The sequence below is a fragment of the Zingiber officinale genome, chromosome 7A (assembly GCF_018446385.1).
Source record: "Zingiber officinale cultivar Zhangliang chromosome 7A, Zo_v1.1, whole genome shotgun sequence".
NCBI classification, from domain to species: Eukaryota; Viridiplantae; Streptophyta; class Magnoliopsida; order Zingiberales; family Zingiberaceae; genus Zingiber; species Zingiber officinale.
Genome location: NC_055998.1, coordinates 88211648 through 88226775, shown reverse-complemented (window position 1 = coordinate 88226775; position 15128 = coordinate 88211648). Strand labels below are relative to the sequence as shown.

The 15128-nt window shown below is 40.1% G+C and overlaps 2 protein-coding genes and 1 pseudogene across 2 annotated transcripts; 2 read left to right on the top strand and 1 right to left on the bottom strand.

The window, feature by feature from the left end:
* Positions 1 to 1533: 1533 nt before the first annotated feature.
* On the top strand, positions 1534 to 2418 carry LOC122001728 (EPIDERMAL PATTERNING FACTOR-like protein 2). The gene is made up of 2 exons (XM_042556619.1): positions 1534 to 1938; positions 2008 to 2418. Exons 1-2 carry the CDS (start codon positions 1828 to 1830, stop codon positions 2314 to 2316), a joined length of 420 nt encoding a protein of 139 aa, XP_042412553.1. The 5' UTR covers positions 1534 to 1827; the 3' UTR covers positions 2317 to 2418.
* Positions 2419 to 2588: 170 nt separating this feature from the next.
* On the bottom strand, positions 2589 to 5798 carry LOC122001729 (NHP2-like protein 1). The gene is made up of 5 exons (XM_042556620.1): positions 5620 to 5798; positions 5388 to 5508; positions 5133 to 5236; positions 2859 to 2990; positions 2589 to 2773 (listed from the first exon to the last, which is right to left on the bottom strand). Exons 1-5 carry the CDS (start codon positions 5620 to 5622, stop codon positions 2747 to 2749), a joined length of 387 nt encoding a protein of 128 aa, XP_042412554.1. The 5' UTR covers positions 5623 to 5798; the 3' UTR covers positions 2589 to 2746.
* A 7682-nt stretch (positions 5799 to 13480) lies between these two features.
* On the top strand, positions 13481 to 13658 carry LOC122003122 (annotated as a pseudogene).
* The last annotated feature ends 1470 nt before the right edge of the window (positions 13659 to 15128 follow it).

The following is a 15128-nucleotide window of genomic DNA, read 5'->3' as shown; positions in this document are numbered from 1 at the left end:
GATAAACAATCTATCTGGTTAATGTAAATGCATGAAGAAGCAAATAAATGTCAGTATGCTGTGATTGTTGACATGAACTGTTGTTTTCATAGTTGGAGTTATGAGTCCGGTTTTATTAAATATGTGTTTGATCATTGGTTCAAAATCTGATATCGACTCTGAAATGTTTACAGCTGTTGGAGTTTGATGAATCAAAATTGTCCACTGAGCAGAGCAGTGTCACTTTGGAGCAAGAGGAAGACACACGAACTGATAGGGAAAAGGATGATTAGTTGCTCATTTTGTGGTTCTTAAACCAGTTCTAAGATTTTGCTGCAAATGGCGACACCTAATTTGAAAGGGCTTTGCTGCCACTTAACTTATACAATGGACTGGACTCACTCATATATGATTTGAAATTTTATAGATTGTGGAATGTTTTTCCTAGAGGAGATTTGAGTTTGGAGAAAGATGTGATTATGAACTGAATGGCAATTCGGTGACTAGTAGCTATCATTTTCATGCATCAGGGCGATTCAATTCTTGTAAAGCCAACAATTTACTCGATGAACATGTTGAAGATGAGTAGCAGGAACTTGTGCTCATCAAGGCAAGGAGTCCCCATCTCACCGATGATGGTGCCTCACCATTAACCAAGCCATGGCGGCCAACCACCAAACCTCCTACACAGTGAAACAAAGGTCCTGTTTGTCTTCCTGTTCACTGAATCTGTAACTTTCAATAGCAGAATCATTTTCAACGGTTTTTCCATCAAATCAGATGTTATCAAGGAGCCGTCAAATACACCAGCTATGGCTAAAGTGTGAAGTGGTAGTATAAGAATGTTGTAGTTGTTGTGAATTACAATCAAGTAAATCAGCTATAGTTAACATGTGAAATGGTCACATAAGAATGTTGTATTCTTCGTGGAATACAATCGAAGCAGAAAAGCTTCCTAGACCCATAGAATCGATCCAGAAAACAGAGCTGCTTAATGTGCAACAACAATTAGCTCATGAGACTATCATTGTGTAGCCACTCATCAATATTCAACTTAGAGAAGATATCTTCAACTAATTGATTTGTAAATGAAGTGAATTAAAAAAATTCTTTATTTTTATACCAAAATCTTGTTTACTGGCGATAGGAGGAAGATGCAGTTCGCATCTCACCCTGTCATCCTTCTTAGAACGGAAAAAAAAGGATCATTTGTGAAGAAAAGTGAATCAAAATAGATCAAGATTTTATCAATCTTTTGTTCTTTAATCCGCGTCCCATGCATGAAATGCTCAGATGGCCGTATAGATAACGTACAGAAAACATCTCTCAGCTCAGTATGGTCATATCCTATTCTCCCCCGTCCATCCCTTTATCAAGAAACAACGTGCCCTCAACAACTCTCTCACTCCATTTCCATCTCTTGTCAAGCGAAAGAAGCTTTGCCGTGTGCTAGTGGCACTGCTCAGCAGCAGCCACCACCACCACCCTACTGCCACCCCAACTACAAGTAAGCCGATCCCCCCTCAACCCAGCTGTTATCTCAGGCCTCACTTTGATATTTCGAGACCCTTTTTTCCTCCAACTGTTGCCCTCTCACTTCTCTGTCTGTCTGTCTTGCTCTGTGCAGTCTGCGTGACTGATTGCCTAGCAAAGCAGGATTTTATGGTTATCAATGCATTCATTTAGCTGCGCCTATAGTACACCTTTGCAGGCTGCCCATCTGCACCTGATGCCACTGCCAATCATCTCTCCAATCTCCTCCTAATCCTTTTGCCACCTTGCTTTGCTTTATTCCAATCTCCCCTGTATATATAAACAATCTTATGCACGGTCCAGAGATAGACAATAATGTCTCTCTTTTGCCACAGCATCCTCTCCCTGTTCCTCCTCTTCGCCTCCGTCCATTCTGTGCGAAGGACACAAGGTAGAGCCTTGCTTGAGCCTCGGGAGGTTGCCAAGGTACGACTTTTTCCGCTGTCGCTTGCTTCCTGCTGTGCGGACTGTGTGATGGACGATGTGTTTGATCAGGGACAGGGAGAAGAGGGCGGCGGCAGCGTCGCGGCAGCAAGCTGTGCAGACTGTGTGATGGACGGTGTGTTTGATCAGGGACAAGGAGAAGAGGGCGGCGGCAGCGTCGCAGCGGCAATGATTGGGTCAAGGCCGCCACGGTGCGAAGGGAGGTGCCTCAGCTGCGGCCAGTGCGAGGCGATTCAGGTGCCAGCGATCCCACAGGATTTAACTCCGGTGGCAGTGAGCTCCAGGGGCGATGAAGGCAGCTCCATTTACAAGCCTCTGAGCTGGAAGTGCAAGTGCGGAGGCATGATCTTAAATCCATGAGCGCTACCTTAAATTGTTTCAATCTCGTGTATAGATACTGAAGTAGTGAAACAGTGGGAGTTCATCTTTTGGTTGAAAATTTTGCTCTATTTCGATGCAACTGTTGAACCAAAGTGGACAAAATGGAAACTTGCACAAGCTTTGCATCTCCATGAAAGGTCATGTCCGAGTGATTTGATACAATGCATTCACAGCACTCTGTCCAAAACATAGATCTACTAAAGGTGCAATAAGGGAAAAAAAAAAAAGAGAGAGTTAAAATGCAGGAAACATGAACAAAAAAAAAAAATACTGAATTCATTCTCCAACCTTGTTCGAGTTACAATATCTTTAAGAGCACAAGAAAGTTCGATGTCTTACAGCAAACAGATAAAAGATGGATATCACTCAAGACATCAGGAAGCTCATCATGCCGAAATCTTATTACTATCTAGATGAGAAGCTTTTCGATTGCATCCTGGAGTTATAACATCAGATGGGTAAAAATCAGGGGAATTTGATACAGATAACTGTGAAAATTGAAATATAGATTAAAAGTTCACCTTGAGCTGCTGGATTTGGGATTTCAACTGGCTGCCTTCGTTGCTAGTCACTGAACAAGCAATCACAGGTCTGGTGACTCCGCAAGCACGGCCAAGAGCTTGTTTGGAAGGAAGAAAGACATATGGCACATTCTACAATCACAAAACTGAATGATTAATCAAAGACAACAGATTAAAACTAAATATAACCACAAAAGCAAAGGTAAATTAAAGTTGAATAAATCAATGCAGCATATTTGGACATAATTGAGATGAAATACTACTGGTTTAATTCTGGAAAACTCAACTAATGCACCATTTTATTGGTAGAGAATAACTTCCAAGTTATGACTCATTTCTCTAGTAACTTCTGATATGACTAATATTGTCAGCCAGCATTATACCAATCACCAAATGGCAACTCAAATTGAACTATCCAATATCAGTTCTAAGCATTAACATTTTTGCTATCTGTGGCTTCTTAATGAGTCATGGACATGTAAACCAATCTGAAAAAGGCAAAGGATGAGGACGCAAGTACAGTAGTTCCCTGGATAAGAGTTTTATTTTCTTTTTTTTATGGCAAAAGATGAGGATGCAAGTAGATATAAAGGCATCAAAAGGATACCCACATGTTGATGCATACTATTTCTCAATAGCCAAATCCTGAAGCAAAAATTTTTTTACTCTGCATATGTTTTTGCTTAAACAAACACCTGTTCATGATTTCAAATATCTTTTGCAATTGTTATGATAAAATTACAATGCCTGTTTCAACTAGAACATTTTTGGACATATTACTACCATCTTATACCACCAAACTTCTATATAGATTTGCAATTAAGCTCTAATTGATGTGTAGCAAAGTTCATTTTACAAACTTTTAATCTTCTACCCAATGGTCAGGAGAAATTTTCAAGATAGAAACAGGTGGATTCATCTTATAAGGTTAACTTTGAATATCATTGAGGGTATTTAACCTTTATAAAGTTCTCTAAAAATGTTTTAGTTTTTGTTGTCTGAATAATACATGGTTTAAAGAAGACTTCTCAAGCAATGTAGGAAAATTGCAGAGAAGGAACACCAACTGAGAAAAGAGCATCCTACAAACTGTAGAATTAAGCTGCATATAATACCACAAGGCATTGCATGAGGAATAAATTCACTCATTGAATATATATTGTTTGATCAAAAACCAAATTCTCAAACATTTACATTAGAATTTTCTTTTGATCTAATAAATAACGTGTCTAAAAAATGGCATGTAAAATATAATTCCAAAATATTGACAATAACAAGCTGGCAAGCCAATCAAAACATATGTTTGCCACTTGATATAGTGAAACACTTGAACAAATCAGGATCATATTGAACTTTCCTCAATAAAATTCCACAAACTCATAGGTCAATCTTCTCACAATGTCAAAACGCAATAAATCTCCACATGCTCTCGCAAAGTCAAAACACAATAAATCATAACTCGTAGCAATGGTATCCATGTGTTTCTCTACAACACACTAACTCAAGAATGTTAAAGTAAACTCAATGGTGGCACCTATTTGCCACATGTCTGGAACATTGAATGAAGAAGCCACCAGTAGCAATAATCATGATACAAGGCAAATGCAATACTTTTTAGGACAAAACTCTATATCTCCCCACTAGATATGCTATTAACAAACATAACTACTCTGAGAAGCAGATACATAAATGCAGACACTTACATTATAATATGCTATCCCAACAAAAGGGCTATAACATCACAAATCTACACAGTACCAATCAGACACTTAAGTTATCTGTACCAATCTATATGTAGAACGTGGATGAATAAACCAATGAACTCAATAAATGCTCCTTACTTCAAAGGAAAGAACTCAGAAAAACTGTTCCACGAACACTCCTATTATATGGAAAGTAGACAAAACTGAATGACCAGAAAATGTAAGCTTTCAAAACATAGGATATATCTTTACAAATCGAGCATAATCACAATGCACTCTAGAACAAATGCCCTGAATGCCAACTTATTCATCTAAATATTTACAGTCTCACTAAAATAGTGAAGAGGATCACAATAAGAAAACAACATTGTTAGAGTATCTCCCTGCCAATTCTCAAATGAGTCAAAAATATTTGCAATTACTAATTAAAGAATCAAACATACTAGACATACCAAAGCAAGACAACCACTTAAACAATGTTACAGACGGTCTAAATTCAATACCACCAATTCAAAAAACGGGACGGGAATAAACTAGGAATAGCATATTGTGTCAAACTCAGAAGGCACACCTTGTCCTCCGCGAGCAAAGGCAGATGGAGGAGGATCTCGAGCGGCTCTGTGTCTGCGGCCATCACGACGAATTCAGATATTCCCCTATTCAACGTCTTGGTGGCTGGAACAATATACCCAAGAGTAAAAAAATTTAACTCATCCCGTGCACCAGGAAACACGTGTAGGACACGCAAGCCAACAAGACGGCTAGTAGAATAAACAAACAAGAAACAGGAAGGATCTTGAGAGAAAACCAACAAAAAAGAAAAGACCTTCATTTGCGCCTTTCTTGAGTTGCTTGTAATTGGCGGCCTGTTGGATGAGATCGAGGATGGTGATGGTTAGCTGCGCGTCGGCCAAGGGGTACGCTTTGGGATTCACGGCAACAGAGTCCTGATCACATTCAAGAAAAGCAAGCACAAACCAAACCAATCATGCAACAGAAAGTATTTCTTCCAAGGGAACAATTCCAAAAAGAACGAGGGAGGAAAAGCTAATAATCACCATGTTTCAAAGCAAGAACTGCTCCTGATCCTAGAGACGATGCACGTGAAACCAAAGCAAGGGAGGCGTAGAAGCAGCGCACTTCCTCTAGGCTTAAACCCTAATTCGGCACCCGGTTGCTTGCTCGGGGTTTACAAGGTTGTTCTCAGAGAAATGACCGATGCCCTAATTGCTGGGCAATTAATTGGGCTTATTCTTGGGGTTTGGCCCTCTATGTAAGTAAATAGTGTAATAAAATACGATTATGTTCATCTCAAAGGTTCTTGTAGTCCATCTTTAGACTATATGAAAAGAGATAAATTATAGGGTCAATTTATAATCGATCATCAAATGACTAAATAATTGGGGATTTTTTTTTCCCAAGGGTATGCGTCCGTTGAGAATTGACCTATGTAGATTTGATATGCTGCACACTCCGATACACATCCATCCATGAGCAATCCATTAGCATCTAGTGTTATTTTTTAAAATTCTTTTAGGGCTTATGATTTAAGGTTTAGGGTATAGTATTTAGGTTAAGGAAGTGAAAAAAATTAACACCAGATATTCATAGGGTGCTCACGGATGAATGTGCAACATATTAAAACTCTATATGGATTTGATATGTTGCCCATTCATCTATGAGCACCCTGTGAACACCTAGTGTTAATTTTTTTTTTAAGGATTAGGGTTTAGGGTACAATATTTAAATGGAAGGAAGTGAAAATAAATAATAATAATAATAACACTATGTGCAATTGTTCACGGATGAGGGTGTAGCATATCAAATATATATATATATATATATATATATATATATAATGTCGATCCTTTACTAACTAATTGTTGGTATCCCGTAATAATTTTGATGTGATCAACCAAGTTAAGTTAGATCCTGTTTATTTGATCCTTGTGTCTAACTGTGTGGGAGCTTAGGAACACAAGAAGTCGAGCGGAAGACGCAGCTAGCGAGAAGGATGATACGGGAAGAGAGTCGACAGGCTCGGTGCATCCGAGGGGCGAGGTGCTGTGGAAGAGTACACCGGTAGACGAGAAGGATGCGTGTGGTGGTTTGAGGGACGAGAAGCCGGGGAGGAAGACTGCTCTAGGAGAAGGTCGGAAAATGGGTTCGGGTGAGCCCTATTCCATTTGGCCGAAATCACCCAAGCGAGGGGAGCAGCGGAAGAGCCAAAGGAGAAGACTTGGAGCTCGGTAGTAGCTGCTAAAGGCACCTTCAAGGATTGAAGGCTCACGCCTTTCTGGTGGAAGGTACCACCAAGCTATTGAAGGCGCCTTCAACCCTTCATAGAAAGCGCCTTCAATCACTTGAAGGCGCCTTCAACTGGGCAAAAACTGCTGTTGGCGAAGGATAAAGTTTTATCCTTTCTTGCCTTGCTGGAGGCGCTTTCCAGCCCCGGATAAGATTTTCCAAAAGCTATAAAAAGATCCATGGACCTAGGAATTAAACATCAACTCTTGTATTCATTTCCTAGCAATTGTGTGAGAATTCAACGAGTGTAAGAGGCTTCTCCGTCTTCATCGAAGGTGACTTTTAAGAGCTTTTCATTTGTCTTGGATTAACAACCACCTAGGTTGTAACCAAGTAAATCTTGTGTCTATTCTTTCATTTTATAGTTGTTTAATTTAATTTTTATAATTATACTATTACTATTAATCTGAGTTGAAAGATCGAGAAAGATATTTTGTTTTACAGGCAATTGACCTCCCATTGCCGGCCCATTGTGCCAACAATTGGTATCAGAGCCCAACCGCCTCAGAAGGACTAACCGCCGACTGAAGCACCGAAACGATGGCTGGGCCGACAATCTTTCCACCGAAGTTTGAGGGAGAATTTGCATCTGGGAAGAAATGCATAGAGATATTTTTCAAAATTGATTTTGAAATTCTGTTAATAATTAAATATGATTTTGTAGCTTCCAAAGACTCCCAAGGAAATGAAAAGGAAGAACACCAATAGACTAAGAAGGAGCAAGCAGACTTCGTAGCGAACTGATGAGTCGAGTTCCACCTACTCAGTGTACTTCCACCCCAGGAAGTAAATCAGATTGGAGATTACGAATCAGCAAAGGTGTTAGGATCTTCGGATGGCTAGAGAGGGGGGGGGGTGTGAATAGCCTCCTCTAAAACTCAATTAATCTCCTCACAAAAGTTTGTTAGCACAGCGGAAATAAGTAAAGGAAAACTGATGCAAGGAAAAGAAACAACCCACCACTAACATAACAAGGATGTACGAGGTTCGGGGATAACTTGCCCCTACTCGTCGGCGTGTCCGTAAGGTGGACGATCCCTTGATCTTTTGGTAGATCACACCCCGGACAAATTCCGGCTAAGTATTTCTCCTTCTCGGTGGAGTAACCTCTCCACAAAGTTTCAGAAAAGATTTGAAATGAAGCACAAGACTTACAGAGTTTAGTGGCTAAAAGGAATGAACAATAAACTTACAGCCACGATGAAAGCAAAACGCAGAGACAGAAGAAGTTCCTCAGCCAAGAGCTCAAACACACAGCCTCTTGCTTGATCGACAGAGAGTTTTTCGAAATCTTCTTCTTACAAAACCTCTCTTCTTCCTTCTTCTTATCCCTCTGCTTTCTCACTGTCTTCAGCCAGAGTCGAATCACTGTCACCTGTATCGAATCAGTGCGACCAACTCAGGCGTCGCCAATCACTCTTCCTCCTCATCTGGTTCTCTGAACTCACACTAATACCATCCATGGTCTTCACTGGTGTCTCTGAGCTCGAACCAATAAGCAAGAGTCAAGCTGTTGCCAACTGATCGCAGCCAGTGAACGTTGATGCTCCAATTGCACAATTTGCAGCGAAACACAGCAGAAAGAGCACTTGGTCTTATTCTTCTGATGGTGCTTAGTTTGAATTCAAGCATTGGCACGACACCTGCAATCTGTAACTCAAAAAGCTTACAGCAGATGGTTAGATCAGATGAATCAGAAATCGCAGAGAAATATCAGAAGATAAACGACATCGTTGTGGATCGGTCAACAGACCGATCCATAGCTCTCTGGACCGATCAGGACATATCCTGATCGGTCTGGGAGGCTTCTGATCGGTCTGTGGACCGATCAACCTATAGGTGGATCGGTCCACAGACCAATCCCCTATAGTCCTCTGAATCCTTCGCTTCCTTCTGATCGGTCTACAGACCGATCAGATAACTTACAGTGAACTACTATTTGGTTACTGATCGGTCACCAGACCGATCAGATAACCCACAGAAAGCTACTGTGTGGTTACTGATCGGTCACGAGACCGATCAGATAACTAAGGTATCACTGGATCGGTCGACAGACTGATCCAGACAGCCAAAGTATCACTGGATCGGTCAACAGATCGATCCAATGCCTCTGTTGGTTTTAGCGCTTCCCAGCCCTAAACCCTAACGTCTTCCTGGTCCAGAGAACGAGCTACCGAGCCCTCTTTGACCTAGTCTGGAGAACAAGCTACCGAGCCCTCTCCGACTTCCATGTCCGGGTCAGAGAACGAGCTACCGAGCCCTCTCTGACCTAGTCTGGAGAACGAGCTGCCGAGCCCTCTCCGACTTAGTCTGGAGAACGAGCTGCCGAGCCCTCTCCGACTTCGTCCGGTCCAGAGAACGAGCTACCAAGCCCTCTCTGACCTAGTCCGGAGAACGAGCTGCCGAGCCCTCTCCGACTTCGTCCGGTCCAGAGAACGAGCTACCGAGCCCTCTCTGACCTAGTCCGGAGAACGAGCTACCGAGCCCTCTCCGACTTTGTCCGGTCCAGAGAACGAGCTACCGAGCCCTCTCTGACCTAGTCCAGAGAACGAGCTACCGAACCCTCTCCGACTTCGTCCGGTCCAGAGAACGAGCTACCGAGCCCTCTCTGACCTAGTCTGGAGAACGAGCTACCGAGCCCTCTCCGACTTCGCGTGCCAAGTATCCGTATTTGGACTTTTCCTCTCCACATGATCAACCTTGATCATTAATCAGTCTGAGTTTAATTAATATCTGATACAAACTTAAATCAGTGTCAACATCAAAACAACAGCCAGGTTAGACTGTATTAACAATCTCCCCCTTTTTGTTGTTTGACAACACGATTTAAGTTTAGATCAGAAATGTTCATATTTCCCTAATTTTAGGGGAATCAAGATCCTCCCCCTAAAACCAAACTTTCATTTATCTCTAAACTTAGTTATCTTCTCCCCCTTTGTCAAACACCGAAAAGGTGCGAATTAGGAAAGAAAACGTTAAAAGACTCCCCCTTAACCCATACTGTCTTTTTCTTAATCCACCTAGAATGCTCTCTAAGTGTATTATAAGATAGTAATAAAGAAATAAGAGACATACAAGACATGACATATGAACAGCATATTAATAGCCAATAGGAAGTGAAACATAAGCAAGCAAATGAGCAGCATAAATATATAAAATCAGCAAGTATCCAGGTCAGACATAAGTATCTAACCAACAACATCCAAAACATAGATAATCAAAATGACAGCATAGAACAATGTGTATCAATCAACCTCCTCATCATGAGGAGCATCAGCATCATCAGCTGGAGGAGTGGGTCCCTGAGGTGGCATGCCGCTGCTCGAGGATTCATTTTATAGTTGTTTAATTTAATTTTTATAATTATACTATTGCTATTAATCTGAGTTGAAAGATCGAGGAAGATATTTTGTTTTACAAGCAATTAACCTCCCATTGCCGGCCCATTGTGCCAACAATTGGTATCAGAGCCCAACCGCCTCAGAAGGACTAACTGCCGACTGAAGCACCGAAACGATGGCTGGGCCGACAATCTTTCCACCGAAGTTTGAGGGAGAATTTGCATCTCGGAAGAAATGCATAGAGATATTTTTCAAAATTGATTTTGAAATTCTGTTAATAATTAAATATGATTTTGTAGCTTCCAAAGACTCCCAAGGAAATGAAAAGGAAGAACACCAATAGACTAAGAAGGAGCAAGTAGACTTCGTAGCGAACTGATGAGTCGAGTTCCACCTACTCAGTGTACTTCCACCCCAGGAAGTAAATCAGATTGGAGATTACGAATCAGCAAAGGAACTTTGGGAGAAGTTCCTGGAGCTGCACGAAGGAACTTCCAAAGCAAAGCTCGTAAGATGAGACCTGCTCTGGAACCAACTGACGAACCTCCGAATGGAAGAAAGCGAAATAGTTGCACATCTGCACTCGAGGATCAAAGAACTCATTATTGGACTCACGAATTTCAGAGAAAAGGTAACGAACCGAGATTCGTTAAGGTATTCTTTAAATATATTTCCTAGGACACCCGAGTGGATATCTATAGTTGACTCATTTTACATATCTAAAGACCTTGAAGTTAGTTCATTAGAAAATCTTTTTTCCACTTTTGAACTTCATAAATCAAGATGTGCAGTCTTGCGAAACAAAGGAGAAAAGATAGCCCATAACATAACACTAAAAGCCAACCAAAAGGATGAACTAGATCAAGACTTCGAGAATTTAATTGATGCAGATAAAGTAGCATCATTGGTAAGGAAATTCAATAGATTTATTAAATCTAATAGATTCAAGTCACAGACAAAATAGGACTTCATAAGCAAAAGAAAGGTACAATGCTACAACTGCCAAGGAGAAAAGTACATCAAGGACGATTGCCCCGAACTAAAGAAAAGAGTGAAAGATAAGGGCAAAAGACCGACAAGATCGAAGCACAAGAATCTGAAGGCAACATGGGATGAGTCATTGTCCTCTGAGTTTGAGATTGAGGCCTACGCCAGACTAGCTCTGATGGCAGATCACCAGAGGGACATTGAAAGTTATTCAGAGATGAGCATCGATGAAAGGGGAGGATCATCTAAAGAAAGCAGCGACGAAGGGGGAGCATTATAACATAAGGTAAGTGAGGTGCATGCCTTACCTCCTGAAAAATTATTTCAATTTATTAAAGTTCTTTCTAAGGATTTAGTAAATATAGAAAAAGAAAATGGTAAGTTAAAATTAAACTTAGCAAAGTCATGCCTCCTAAAATGTATGATTACTTAAAAATATAAAATGAAAAATTAAAGATTCAAATAGAAAAACTAGAAAATGACTATGCATGCTCAACTCAAAAAGGATTTCGAAATTTAAATTATAGACAGCTAAATTGGTATATTAGGAACCATAGGGGTCAAATTAGAAAAATTCTCAGAAATTATGTACCCACTAAATTTTTAGTAAATCTAGTAGGAAGAAACCTATACTGGGTATCCCAAGATCATGCTTAGATTAAATTTTTATAATCTATTTAGCATACTAAAAAAAAAAAATTAAATATTTCTTTTCTTTAAGAGGCTTTGTTTAGAAGTGATTATTATTCCAATATTCAAGAAGGGCTAGTGCCTCGCCACAGCATGGAAGCCAATTATTGAAATGAATGTTTAATTGTCTAAAGGTTAATTGTTGTAAAATTATTTTTAAACATTTTTTTTTTCAAATTCTTAATGAATGTTTAGCCAATTTTTCCCCCAAATTTGTGTAACACTTTATTGTATTTTTCTCATTTTTTTATGTGATCAAAGAGGGAGATAACTAAAAGTTTAGGGAGATCAAGAGGGAGTTAGGATTTTTTTTTTAATTTTGAATTTTACAACTAATCTATTTAAATTTATTGCAACCTTATACTTATACATTCATCATGTTATATATATATATATATATATATATATATATATATATAAAATCTTAACTTAAACTTGGGTTGATGCGCATCAAAAGAGGGAGATTGTTGGTACCCTGTGGTAATTTTGATGTGATCAACCAAGTTAAGTTAGGTCCTATTTATTTGATCCTTGTATTTAAGTGTGCAGGAGCTTAGGAACACAAGAAGTCGAGCGGAAGATGTAGCTAGCGAGAAGGATGACATGGGAAGAGAGTCGACGGGCTCGGTGCATCCGATGGATGAGGTGCTGCGGAAGAGTACATCGGTAGACGAGAAGGACGCGCTCGACAGTTTGAGGGGTGAGAAGCCGGGGAGGAAGACTGCTCGAGGAGAAGGCCAGAAAATGGGTTCGGGTGAGCCCTATTCCGTTTGGCCAAAATCACCCAAGCGAGCATAGCAGCGGAAGAGCCAAAGGAGAAGACTTGGAGCTCAGTAGTAGTTGCTGAAAGCGCCTTCAAGTGGATTGAAAGGCTCCCTCACACTTTTCTGGTGGAAGGCGCCTTCAAGCTATTGAAGGCGCCTTCAACCCTTCATGGAAGGTGCCTTCAATCACTTGAAGGCGCCTTCGACTGGGCAAAAACTGTCGTTGGTGAAGGATAAAGTTTTATCCTTTCTTGCCTTGTTGGAGGCGCCTTCCAGCCCCGGATAAGAGTTTTCAGGGGCTATAAAAAGACCCCTGGACTTAGGAATTAAGCATAAACTCTTGTATTCATTTCCTAGTAATTGTCCGACATTCAACGAATGTAAGAGGCTTTCCACCTTCATCGAAGGAGGCTTTTAAGAGCTTTTCATTTGTCTTGGATTAACAACCACCTAGGTTGTAACCAAGTAAATCTTGTGCCTCTTCTTTCATTTTATAGTTGTTTAATTTAATTTTTATAATTATATTATTGCTATTAATCTGAGTTGAAAGATCGAGAAAGACATTTCATTTTATAGGAAATTCACCTCCTATTGCCGACCCTGCTGCGCCAACACTAATTTTGGTGAAATTTAAAGTTAAATTACATTAATATCCTTTTTCTTTTCACACTGAAAATAATTTTAAGACTTATTAGTAATTTTCTTTAGTTGTTTTTTTATATAAAAAAATATACACTGTCATGATTCTTTTTAGTCCCACATCTTAGGATTGACAACACGGCGAGCGAAGAAACTTCTATAAATACCTTGGGCCGACGACGTTAGAAAGCATACCTTTCTTTGACTTTTGGCTAAGATCAAGTGTAGTATCTGTTCTTATCAGTTTAATATCCTATATAAATAATTAAATTAATTTTTTACAAGGGAGAGTTCGTTATAGTAGTTTGCTACTGGGAATTTCGAGTGTCACCCTGCATTATACTACTGCATGGGTCTGACGCACCCTTACCAAGTCTAATTTATGGGCGTGTGACACTAATTTACGCGTATTTATACATTATATGACACATGCAACGCATGCGGCGATGGCTAGTGTGTGTGTGTGTCTACACACACACACATACATACACGAACCCTACCAATAAATGTGATCGAACCTAAGACAACGATGGATAGAACCCTAGGAACTAGAAGACAAGAGTGTGAGTCTTGACCCGTAACCAAGAACTGGCACGAATAAAGTCTACGAAGGAAAAAGGAATTGCCACGCCCAAGGGTGATAAGTTTTAATGGGTTAAACGCCACGAGAGTAAACTCAATAAGTTCAGAAGTTCTTTTAAGAACTAAGTGTAAGACTGATGCATGTGAGAGAGGAAGGGAGGGTTGAATCATGTGATTTTAAAATCTTTTATTTATTTTAAAATTAAGTACGCAGGGAAAAACTAAATGATTAAGTAAAACAAAACAGACGCGGTCGATTTACTTGGTTCGGAGTCTTCGGTGACTCCTATCGATGGGTAATCTACTAAATTCTTTATTAGTAAACTCCAGGTAGAGTAATCAAATACAAAAGAAGAAGAAAAGTGTAACAACCCTACACTTTTTTTTGCAAGTATATAAAATAAATAATATTAAATTTGTTATCAATACAAAAGATGGAGATCCGGATGTGCTTGTGTGTTGGTGTCAGTTTACCGGCAAAGGTCGAGCGTAAAAGAGTCACAACAGTTGGAGAATGAAGCGACAGAATGAACAAATTAGTTCGTTTGGAAGTTTTGTACTCAAACTTGCTGAACACTACTTTTATGGAGTGTTGAGGGCGCCTCCAATGTCATCTAAGGCGCCTCCAACATCAAATTTAATCCCTAAAGTTTTGGACTCAATCACCTTTGCCACCTTCAGTTTCTATCCATGTAAGGGTGCCTCCAAGTGCTCTGAGACACCTCCAATGCCTCTAGGGTGCCTTCACTTAGATTTACGTGGGCACCTCCGCTGGATCTAGAGTGCCTCAGACACTGTTCATCCGATGCTGATTTTTACCTTTCAACCCTACAAGTTCATGTTAGCACAATAAAATAAATAATATGCAAATAGAGTTAGCACAATAAAATTAAGTTATTATTAATTAGATCTTATTTTCCCAAGACTAGGATCTAGTTATGGTCTCAGTTTAGAGCCATTTAGGATGTCTAAGCTGAACTACGCCTATAGTCCTACCGGGACTCATCCTCACTAGATCACTCTCCTCCAGTGACTCACCTTTACTTACCATTTGAAGTTACTTGATTTGTCTCTTAACTCACCCGGTATTCCTGCTAGTTGTTAGGTCAACAGACCCAACTGGACTTCAGCCAGTCATTAGGTCCCGCAGACCCAGTTGGACTTCCTGCCAAATATCGAGTCATACCTTGACATATCTGGATTTCGTGCCAGTTATCAAGTCATCAGATTTGACTGAGCTTCAGTCTGGTGGTATGT

Bases quoted from the DNA above. Each gene is read 5' to 3' on its own strand.
- LOC122001728 (XM_042556619.1), top strand. From the start codon at position 1,828: ATGTCTCTCTTTTGCCACAGCATCCTCTCCCTGTTCCTCCTCTTCGCC. The intron at 1,939-2,007 runs GTACGACTTTTT...GTGTTTGATCAG, and splicing joins AGCCTCGGGAGGTTGCCAAG to GGACAGGGAGAAGAGGGCGG.
- LOC122001729 (XM_042556620.1), bottom strand. The intron at 5,237-5,387 runs GTCTTTTCTTTT...ATATTGTTCCAG, and splicing joins CAAGAAAGGCGCAAATGAAG to CCACCAAGACGTTGAATAGG. The intron at 2,991-5,132 runs GTGTGCCTTCTG...TTGTGATTGTAG, and splicing joins CTTTGCTCGCGGAGGACAAG to AATGTGCCATATGTCTTTCT.